This window comes from Talpa europaea (assembly GCF_964194135.1).
Source record: "Talpa europaea genome assembly, chromosome: 14".
Taxonomy (NCBI): domain Eukaryota; kingdom Metazoa; phylum Chordata; class Mammalia; order Eulipotyphla; family Talpidae; genus Talpa; species Talpa europaea.
The window spans coordinates 14,985,810-14,997,008 of record NC_140082.1 but is presented as its reverse complement, the minus strand read 5'-3'; the positions used below and the strand labels follow the sequence as shown (position 1 = coordinate 14,997,008).

Here is an 11,199-nt window from a genome sequence, read left to right as displayed (position 1 = left end):
TATTAACTTGCTTGAGTTTACTTTCTTTAATGTGTCTAGTAGAAAATTTGAAGTCCCATGAATGACTTGCATTGTATTTCTCTTGAACATTGCTGCTCTAGAAGCAGCATGACCTGAGGATAGAGCAGAAGGGCTAGAATCAAGAATCCTAGCTCTCTGAGTGACCTGGGGCAAGTCCCCTAACTTTTCAGAACCTCAGTTTCCGTATCTGTATAAAGGAGGCAGATTTGAGGAAGTGAGTCCTGCAATCAGAGCACTGAAGCATGCCCTCTGTGCTCAGGCTCCAAGCAGGCAAGCCTCCTGCCCTTTCTCTCACCCCCTTCCTCAAACCTGGGACACCCACCCCTCCCTTTTGAACAGCCTCCTCCCTGCCCTCCCTTACTGCCCACTCACTCTTGCTTTCATCCGTCCCAGTGACTGAAGAACTGCTCGGGGCCAGCCCTGCACTGGAGACTGGAAGCAAGGCACCTGGATGATGAGCCTCTGATCCTGAGCCCAACACCGCAGGCTAGCCTGAGAGCTGGACATACTCAGACATCCAGCTCCACAGACAGGCAACTGCACAGAGGTGAGGACAGGGCCTCCCTATGGGGGAGACCAGTTCAGCCCAGTCTACCTCTGAGCTTCCCAGCACCTCTGGGCACAGGCTGGCCCTCAGGCCCCTTGCCCCAGGTGGCCAGGTCATACTACAGTGAGCTCAAAAGACAGTCCATGTGCTCTCGGGAAGCAGACTGCCATCCACAAATAATTACTCAAATAGTGGTTCAGTGCCAGTGCAGGGAAAAAAAGAACAGGATACTCTAAGACAGTGTGTAACAGGGGGTCCTACCTGGTCTGGTGACTCAAGGGAGGTGCCTTATCTAGAGGAAATATGGGGAGGGGCATATTCTGGGTGGTGATGAGATGGAGATAGACCACAAAGAGTCAGAGCCCAGGAAAGTGGTCCAGTCTTTATCCTGAAAAAAAACATAAAGGGTTTAAGCAGCAGGGAGAGCTACCTTTTACCCTCTGGCTACCATATACAGGTAGACAAGGTCGCACTGGGCAGAGGGAAGAGCATGACTCCACAGGGGGGCAGCTGGGGGCAGTGGTCTCGGGAGATGGTGGTGTATAGAACAGTGTTGATGGACAGAAGGGGTGTGTTCTCAGCGTGATCTGGACGTAGAGTTGACAGTACCAAGTGTTTGGATATGGGAGTAAAGGAAAGGGGATTCAACAAAGCACCCAGACTTAGGTGGAACAGTTACACTCGGCGGGAGGGTGTATGTGTGCAATTTTCTGAGATGAGGGATGCTGGGGTCAGATATAGGTTTGGGGGAAGAGAAGTTTTCAGCCAGGCCTCACCTTACTGGGGGTAGGGGATTGTTGGGGGAGGTGGGTTAAACAGGCCATGGCCTAAATGCTGCCCAAGCAGTCTCAGCATTTCAAGGAGGGGCTGTGATACAAGGACGAGCTTTCTGATGCTGAGAAATCCACCACCAACAAGGAGCCCTGCCTCAGGGTGGGGAGGAGCCAGAACTTAGCATTTACTGTGCTGCCCAGTTCTGAGAAGAGGGCTGGCTTGGACACCAGTCACTGGAGGGTAAAGCCCCCACGACTCGTACTGAGCCACAGTAGGGGCCACAACTGTATCACCTTTCTCCACTTCTGAGTCAAGGCCATGAACAGCTTGTCCAAACCAGCCCTAGTTGTCCACAGGCTCCAGATGATAAACAAGAAGCCTGCTGTGCGGGCCACAAGGGAAGAGAGTTTGGCCAGAGGTGCAGGGGGTGAAAGAATTCACCAGAAACAGTGGGAAGAAGAACAGGCTGATTTACTGAAATACACTGCTAAGGGGAGCAGCGAGTGAGACAAGGAGAGGTCTGCTGTGCCATATTTGGGTTAGCTCTCTGGATGAAGATGGAATGCAGGCTGTAGGGATGGGTTAGCTCTCTGGATGAAGATGGAATGCAGGCTGTAGGGATGGGTTAGCTCTCTGGATGAAGATGGAATGCAGGCCACCAGGGAGGCCCTCTTTGTGGATTCTTTTTATTTCCTCTACTCAATTGCTAGTGAGCATATATAATCAGCCAGGCCCCAGGCTGACCCCAGGCTGACCACCCTGGGGATGCCACAATGACTTAGACTGTGGACCTTGCTTGGAGAGGGAAGGCCATTCCAGCAGAGAGTAATCAGGGCTGAGATGGGGGAACCTCAGAAGGATTATCTGACCCAGCTCAGGATGCTCAAGAAAGGCTTTCTGAAAGAGGTGATAGCCAAGAGTGCTGAAGGATGACAGGAGCTAGCCAGGTGATGGGGACTGCACAGAGGAAGCATGATTCAGAGGAGACAGATAGGCAGATTCAGAATTAGCAGCTCATAGCTGATGATGGTTGGCATGGAGAGTATGACAGAGAGGGGGTAGACTAGAGAGGGAGGCGTGAAGAGTGTATCCAGAAGTGACTTTTCTCTCAAGACCCGCAGGGAGTCCCAAGGGTTTGTTGGCCAATGTGACATGGTCATGTCAGGTTTGGCCCAGATTTCTGGAGATACAGTGGATCAGAGCTGAATCAGCAGACCTGTGGCCCTGCCGGAAGCTGCTACAGTAGCCCAGGTGGGAGACAGTGGCCTGGTGTGGCCCAGCATGCCCCAGCATGTAGGAACACCTTCTTTTCAGTTGATAGTTGCCTCTTCAGTGGTTCGCTCTGGGAGGGAAGGACAGGAAGTATGTTCTCATTCATAAATGTACCCACCCAGCATCTAGCAGGGATCTGGCACATACAGACTTTTGGAGGTACTTGTGGGACAAAGGAATTAGCAGTGTGGGCTCAGGGTAGGGTAGGTGAGAGGGAGGCTGGTGAGGTCACCCACAACCAGGTCCTCAAGGGCATGGTGACCTGGGGCCAGGGAACAGACTTCTCCCCAGGATCTAGGGTAGACTTTTGGCCTAGAATTAACAGGGCAGGTGGGGGTTTAGGAAACTCTACCAGCAGTGGCTGTGAGGCTCTGGCTAACGGGCACCTCTCTACCTGTCCCAGGAGCTGTGAGGATGGCGCACCTATTAGGCAGCCAGGCCTGCATGGACAGCCTGCGCAAGGACCTCACCGACCTGCAGGGTGCCATCGTGGACGTGTTCTCCCGTGCTGGGCCCGTGCGCTTCCCCTCCTGGAAGTTCCCTGATCGTGTGGCCTGTGACCTGGACATGGTAGCTCTGCTAGAGCACTATGACCATGTGCCTGGTGACCCCGAGTTCACACAGCTGTCCCATGCTGTGCTGCTGGAGCTGGTCATTGACAGGTGAGAGCCTTGAGTCTCGGGATACTGGCCCCCGCCCCTTACACCAGTAGCAGCTGCAGCGTCCCCTCCATTGGTGGTGTGACTTGGTGACAATAGTCCCCTTGGGTGACAACAGACACCAAGTATTTGTTAGTGGCCAGGTCAGCTCACAGTGATCTCACCTGGTGTTGTGTGTGGTGCTCTGCTGTCCTATCCTTGCCACCCTCAGGAGTTGCTGGCCACCCTGTTGGTCTCTGTGGCACTGTAGTTCTGATTGCTGCCTCTCTGGCCACTGCCAGCTGCCTCCTCAGGCTTTCTGTGTTGTGGGGACCACAGTTGCTGCTCAGAGTTTCCATCCTCGGCTCCTTTTCCTGGCGGCTTGTGGGCTGTGCTGTTCCCTGTGTGTGTCACGGGGCCAGACACGGGATGTGTTTTCCAACTCCAGGCCCTGCTGGGAAGAGGCCAGCGGATTCCCCCCCAGCCCTACCACTTTCTCACCATCATTCAAGTTACCATGGCCGTCAGTCTTCCTCTTCCTGGGGACCGTAACCCAGGCTCCATGTGATCAAAACCTTACAAGCTAATAAAGTCATGGAGGCCCAACAGGCAGGGACCCTAGCAGTTTGTGGATGACTTACTCAGGAACAAAGCAGCCTAGGTACCCACACACAGGTCTGGAGGCACCCTCGGACCACCATTTGTAACGTGTGAGGGACTGAATGTGTGTAAGTACAGAAATATCTTTCCTCCTCAAGGGCCTTGCATATGCTGTGCCCTCTGCTAAGAGTGCCCTTCCCACACAATAAGCCCCAATTCACCCATCCCCCACCTCTGGAAGCTGTTACTGACATATCTTCCCACCCCCACACCTGACCCCTCTGCTCACCTCTGGCTGAATTAGTTAGAACACCCTCCTGGCAAGGGCTGCTGTGTCTGAGACCTAAACCAGCATGGTAGCCCTGAAGACAGGGCTATAGCCATCAGCTCAGGGTATGGCATTTGGAGGTGCTCGGTTCATGTCCAGGATGAGATCAAGGCTAGGGATGAAGATAATGCAGACAGCAAAGCAGTCTCCCAGCATGAAGCCTCATTTGTGTGCGCAGACAGAGGGCTCTATCAAGTCTACACTCTGCCCTTTTTCCAGATGCTTTCCTACTCCAAGTGCTGAGCAGGCCTCTTCCCTCTCAGGGTCTCAGCTCTGTCCTCTGGGATGAGGGTGCTCACATGATGTAGGCAGCCACCCACCCTACACTCTCTGGCACACAGGATACAACTGAGGCAAGGCCTGGCCTCCCAGAGAATCACGGTCCAGTGGGGGTAGCCAGGTGGAAGTGTGCCACCCAGGAAGCTTAGAAGATGCCCTGAGTTGGGTTTGAAGCTGGACCAGCAGAGCATATTCTGAGATGCTCCCAAGTTCCCTGAGGCCTGGCCAGTTCCCCAGAACCACAGGCTGCTTGTTGTGTGGCAGAAGGGCACAGTGCACCCGGTCTACCCTGGCATCTCTACCCACAGGCTCCTGTTACTGCTTCAGAGCTGTGCAAGTTACTTGGAGAACCTCAGCACAGAGCAGATAATGCCCCCTGTTCGGGCTGCAGGACCCTGCATGTCTGTGGGGCTTACAGTGCGGCGCTTCTGGAACAGCCTGCTGAGGCTAGGCATGCTCTACCAGCCGGTGGCTCCCCAGGTGGGTCAGTCTCACCCCCATTCCCTAACTGTGGTCACCCTTATGCCATCTGCCCTGCCTCAACTCCCTAGCACACCATGTGTGCGCTGCATCCTCAGCTAGCTCCACTCTGCCCAAGGACAGTGTCAATTCTGGAGCCTTCCAACCAGGGCCCAGGCAACATAACAGCAACATAGACTTTGGGGGTCAAGTCTAGGCTACCTGGCTCTGCCATTTACAATGTGGGACTGTGGAAAACACCTACCTGCTCTGAATCTCACTTTGTTCATCTATACAGTGGGAACAATAGCATTCCTTACCTCTTAAGACACTATTGGGTAATGCTGTTAATAGAGCTCCTCTTCTTATGGGTTAACACATAATCTTCACAACCACCCAGTTAACAACTCATAGTGGGGAGGAAAGAGAAACTGACAGTAGCGATGGTAACATGAGAACGAGAATGAAGTAAGAACTTAGTAACCAACAGCTGTGGCTGTCATAGTCACCCTCCCAGCACCCTGCTTTAACTGCACAGAGCCTGGGCCGGGGCAGTAGAGGAGACCTGGCTGGGGTAAGCTGAGGGAGTGGGAGAAGATTCCCATTTACATAAGTGTCAGATGACATCCGAGGGGCTGAGCATCAGGAGAGGCTGTCACAGAAAGCCTGGTTATCTCCTAGGCCTGTCTCCTTCACCTTCTTCCCCTTTCTTTACCTGATCACAGAAAAGGGCAAACCAAGGAGAGAACCCCACGTCCAAGCCCACAGCCAAGGGCGAGCCAGTCAGGAGCCCTGAATTTGTGATTGCCAAGTTCATCAAGTCCCCCTCCCCAATGCCAGACTCACCCCAAACCAACCAAGAGCCTGGCAGCCTTCCAGTCAGCGCTGCCCTACAATGTCCGGCCCGAACCGTGGAGAACACCAGGAGCGTCCACTCCCAGACTGTGGAGACAGCCCTGGTTCCCTGTGATGCGTGCACCAGCGTCCAGGGTAGCCTGCAGGAGGTCGGCAAGGTGGTCATCAGCCTGTGTCAAAGCCAGAACTTGCCCTCGTCCTTAGGCCAGTTTCAGCAGCTGGTGCAGGACAGCATGGGGCTCAGGCCACTGCCAGCCGCCACTGTGGGCCATTGGGCGACAGAACAGAGCAAAGACCTGACCCGCCTCAGTAAGCACGTGGGGGCCCTCACTCAGCTTGTTGGGCCTCTCAGGGCCCAGCTGGAGGAGGCTGAGGGCCAGAAGGCTGGCCTGAGGAAGCAGGTGGGGGAGCTGGAGCAGGCACTGCAGCAGGAGCAGGGGGAGCGGCAGCACCAGGCAGACGAGGCCAAGCAGCATCTGACCAAGTGGGAGTGCGACAAGCAGCAACTTCTCACAGGTCTGTACCACAGAGGCACAGAGAGGCCCGGGCTTTGCTCCAGCCTTCGCATGGGCTCTCCCAGAAGCTGACTCTGAGATAGGGCTGCAGGTACAAGTAGTTGTGTGGAAGAAACTCTGGCTGGGGAGCTGGCAAGACACACAGGGTAGCTAAAAGGAAGGTAGGCCTCAAAGCAGCTACCATGTGGGAACTTAGTCCCACTGGGGAACACTGGAACCTACATGTAGAGCATGTGCCTTGGAGTTGTACCATCAGAGGCACAAGGGAATGGGGTCCTGTTGGTCATGGACAGTGACTCTGGGGGTATTCGTTCCCCTCATACCACCAGCCAAGCAGCATGCCTTCTTTCACTTTGGGGAAAGCCCTTCAGCAAAGCAATGCAGCTCGGGCGCCTGGAAGGGGGTTGGTGTGAGGGCTGAGTGATGTGGACAAGCCACAGCCCTTTCTCAGCCTCCCTGTTGCCTCCATGGAGGATACTGAGGCCCAGAGAGATGTAGGGCAACCAGCCAATAGGAAGCTGAGCGGAAAGACCCCTCAGCGCTCACCCACAAGCCCAGACCGCCCCCCTCAGTGATGGTTGCCGGTGCTCTGTAGGGTGTGCTGGGTACGAAGGCCACTGGCCATGGCCCAGGGAGCCTCTGAAGAGCTTCTCTCTCTTTGCTGCCATAGAAACAAGTGACCTCAAGATGAAGGTGGCAGCTCTGGAGGGGGAGCTGAAGCAGCAGCAGGAGTCCATGCAGGCCATGGGTGAGAAGCCCCACTGTGTGGTCCTGGATCACTGCCCTGCACTTGGGCGTGCACCTGGGTGGGCACCCTCCATCGCTGTCCCTGGGCTTCTGGGCTAAAAATAAAGGGAACCACTAAAGAGGGTGGGTCTGACCGGCTCTATTGGGGGAGGGCCTGAGCTGGGTGCCACCTTCTATTTTCAGAACCCACCTCAGGTGAGGTTCAGAGCTCCATTTTGTAACTGAGAATACTGCAGTTCGGAGATGAGCTGGACCTGCCCCCACCCCCACCCCCTGCCCCTCAGGTCTGAGGCAGTGCAGGGACTGGACCCAGGGCTCTTCTGCACTACCTCTTCCCAAACCTACTCGATCCTGCAGAGACAAAGGCCCAGCAGCTGCAGGAGGAAGCTGAGCGCAGGGTGGAGGCTGAGAGGCAGGTACAGCAGCTGGAGGAGCAGGTGCAGCTGCTGGCAGGGCGGCTGGACGGGGCCAGCCAGCAGATCCTCTGGGCCAGCACAGAGCTGGACAAGGAGAAGGCCCGCGTCGATAGCATGGTCCGTCATCAGGAGGTGAGGTCTGGGGCCTTGGCCTGTAGTATGACTGCAGGAAGAGGGCTCCACTGGTGGATGGGGGGCTCCTCTGTCTCGAGCACTGCTCCCCAGCACATGCCAGTTTGACTCACCTTCATGGAAGGTCTAAGCCAAATGCTTTGCTCTGGAGGTGCTCCCCACCCAGCGAGGAAGAGCAGTTGTGTCTCCACAGCTCTCCTGCCAGATGAGTAAGGGTGGGGAAAATGTTACAGGGGCCCACCCGCGGGGGGGGGGGGGGAGTCGCATCTGCTTGTGGGGACCCAGAATAGCTTCTGGGAGGGGAGGCTGTTGAACTGCATGCCAATGACTGGTGATTAGTTAATCAGCCAGAGGAAGGATAGGGAGGGCAGAGGGTGAGCAGGGATCCGGGCCCAAGATACTGCTGTGCCCTGGGCAATGCGGCCTTGCAGAAGTCCCCAGGGGGATAGCTGAGGGAGCAAGTGGGCTGTCATCTAGAGAAGGGGACAGTTGTGAGACTCTTCTGTCCGAGCTTATCCTCAAAGGGCTTGATGAGGAGCCATGACCCCAGGTAGAACTCTGAGACTAAGATTGGAAGAAATGGGAGTGGAGACTGATGGAGTCACCCAACTGCCTTCCCAAGGGTGTGGGATCTGCAAGCTGGGGCTCTGGCCTTGACCAGTTGGGGTATGCATTAGCCTGCTGCTGCTGTACTCCCTGCCTTTTCCTCTCCACACACGTGCACCAGCCCCCGCTCCTGTACACAGACACATGCCACTGCACAAGGGGGAAGGCTTGGGCCGCAGATACTACAGCTTCCTTAGTCCCATGGGGCTGCGTCTAGTCCCACCGGCCTCATGGCCTCCCTGCCTGCCCATCCCGACTCAGTCCCTGCAGGCCAAACAGCGAGCCCTGCTACAGCAGCTGGACAGCCTGGACCGGGAGCGGGAAGAGCTACAGGGCAGTCTGGATGAGGCTGAGGCCCAGCGGGCCCATGTGGAAGAGCAGCTGCAGAGCCTGCAGAGTGAGAGGGAGCAGGGGCAATGCCAGCTCCGGGCCCAGCAGGTGAGAGTGGGCAGGGTGAGGGCTTTGGGCAGCTCTTCCCTTTCACCCAAGGAGCCCCCTGCCAGCAGAGGGCCTGTGGGCCTGTCCCATGTTTGTGGGGAGGAGGGATTGGAGGTGCCCCCCAGGGGAGCTAGGACCTGTTCCTCAGACCAGGTCTGAGCCTTCCTCCACCCCAGGAGTTACTGCAGAGCCTGCAGCGGGAGAAGCAAGGCCTGGAGCAGGCGACAACGGATCTGCGGCTGACCATCTCGGAGCTGGAGCGGGAGCTGGTGGAGCTGAGGGAGCGGGAGCGGCTGCTGGTGGCCTTCCCAGACCTGCACAGGCCTACTGAGGCCCAAATCCAGAGTAGGGGCTTAGGAGTGGTATGGAGGGTGTCGGAGGGCCAGGGGGGTGCTTAGGGTATGTGTTACCTACTCCTCTGTGGAGAAGCCCAGAGGTGACCTGACTACCCGGGGTCACGCAGCTGGATCCAGATGCATCTGGCAGTCTCTGTGACCTGTGCTTTTCACCATGTCACAGGCCAGACATCACTTCTCTGTGTGCCCCATCCCGGTGTCGCCCCAAACCACACATGGGGCCAGCGGTAGGGGCACAGCCCCATCTGTTGAGTGTCCTGGATCCCACTGCACAGGACAGTGGAGTAGCCATGTCCGTGGACTGGGTGCCAGCAACAGGGATCTCGTCCCCGCTCTTCCAGTTCTCTAAGTTCTGGGGGGTGAATCCATCTGCAGAGCTGTTAAGACCGACAATAATTCAGCTGTTAGGATAAGTGAGCACTTCTCGGTGGTCTTCGGGCGCTTCTGTTGCCGTCTCCTCTACCTGGCAAGGCAGGCAGCAGCCCCTTTGAACAAACCAGGAAACCAAGAATCAGAGTGGGCAACAATTTGCGGGGGTTCGTAGAGCCAGAAGGAAGCTGGTGGGAAAGAACACCCTTGCTGAAATCTGGTACCAAAAGAGCCACCTGTGTGACTCTGGACAACTCACTTTGCCTCTCAGGCCCTCTGAAAATGGGCAACCTTGGAAGAGAATCACTTTCCTACCTATTTGTCAGGTCTTCAGCGAGTGCTAGGTCCCATCCAGCTCTCAAATTCTATAATGCCGTGGTCACCTCCCAGGAGGGAGGGGATGGGGAGGTGGGAGGCCTGATATACTGACCCTGCCCACTAGGTGGGGTCACTGGCCCAAGGCACGCCCAAGCTGGCATGCCTGCCATCCAGGGGCCTGCCTCATTGGGCGCAGGAGAACCTGGCAGAGTGAGCTCCAGACGCTTGTCTCCACAGGCTCTGGCAACATCACTGATGACATGGAGAGGCAGGTGCAGGCCAATGACATCCGCATCCGGGTCCTACAGGAGGAGAATGGGCGACTCCAGTCCATGCTGTCCAAAATCCGGGAGGTGGCCCAGCAGGGAAGCCTCAAGGTGGGCACCTGGATTCCCCCACCTGAAAGGGCAGGTCCTTGGGGATTTGGAGGAGGCCCCAGCCCAGTAGAGACTTGTTGAGAGCCCACCTGATCACACTAGGGGGTTGTTGGGGATTCTCATCATACATGTCTTTCAGCCTCACTGTTTTCAGAAAGCTCGTGGAAAGGGAACAGATCCAGTGCCTTCTAGCTCCAAATCCCTCTAGCTCTTTATACCTTTATTTCCAATGCAACCAGGAGCCTTCCCACACTGACCTGCAGCTGGGGTGGCCCCGGAAGACTTCTCAAACCCTCAGAAGAATGGGCTGTGACTAGGGGTTCAGAACCTCCCTTCCCCAGCTATGACACTCTATGTACAGTGGGCCCTTCTGAATTTCCCTTTCTTTGCAGCTGATCCCGCAGGACCAGCTCTGGGCCCCTTCAAGCAAGGGGACCCGGGGAACATCACCTCCAGCCCCGTTCCCAAGGACATCCCCAGGGTGAGTGAAGCTTTGCCAGAGGCGGGGAAGACTGGGTTGAGCTGGTTCCCCTCACTCATGGGAAATCTTGCCATCTCATCCTCCCTTAGACCGCTGGGCAGAAGGCACCTGCCTGGCAGCAGGACAGCCAGTGCGGGCAGGACCCTGCCAGGCCAATCCCGGGCATCCCCAGCTCAGCAGCCCTGCAGCCGGCCTACCAAGTCCCCCCTGGAGGACGTGACCCAATCGACCATCTGCACCCAGAACCCCATCAGGGCCTTGGCCAGGCTGAGAAGGAGACTCTCTCCAGGCCGGGGCCAGGTCAGCTCTGCACACCTGCCCCAGGAGCGGCCCCTGTAGCCTGCAGTGGAGTGGGGCTGGTGGGCAGGTGGCTGGCAACCCACCTAATGTAATAAAGCCCCGCCATCTGCCCACAGAAACCTTGGCCTTGCAGCACTGGCTGAGCCCAGGGAAGAGTTCTTCCTTCCCCTTCCTGGGCAGGGACTACTGAGTCCCCAGCCACAGGGGTCACTGGCCAGCAGAGTCCTGGCACACTGTGGGCCCTCACTACTGGGAGCTTCATTCCACAGTCCTCACTGACAGGGCAGTTAGAGAAAAGGGCACACCGAGGGCAGAAAGATGCTTCTGGCATTTGGGTCAGGTGAAGGGAGTCTTTCAATCCCCTTGCAAAG

At 56.5% G+C, this 11,199-nt stretch overlaps 1 protein-coding gene across 2 annotated transcripts; it reads left to right on the top strand.

Moving 5' to 3' along the window:
• Positions 1-3,017: 3,017 nt before the first annotated feature.
• On the top strand, positions 3,018-10,867 carry CCDC157 (coiled-coil domain containing 157; the record flags this gene model as incomplete). Of its 2 annotated transcripts, none has more annotated exons than XM_084253101.1 (10): positions 3,018-3,276; positions 4,768-4,939; positions 5,644-6,289; positions 6,959-7,036; positions 7,393-7,583; positions 8,451-8,627; positions 8,804-8,972; positions 9,908-10,047; positions 10,440-10,528; positions 10,630-10,867. In XM_084253101.1, exons 1-10 carry the CDS (start codon positions 3,029-3,031, stop codon positions 10,865-10,867), a joined length of 2,148 nt encoding a protein of 715 aa, XP_084109227.1. In that variant the 5' UTR covers positions 3,018-3,028. The 2 variants fall into 2 exon arrangements, with proteins under 2 accessions (XP_084109227.1, XP_084109226.1); XM_084253100.1 differs by having other exon boundaries at positions 10,618-10,867.
• Between the last annotated feature and the right edge of the window lie 332 nt (positions 10,868-11,199).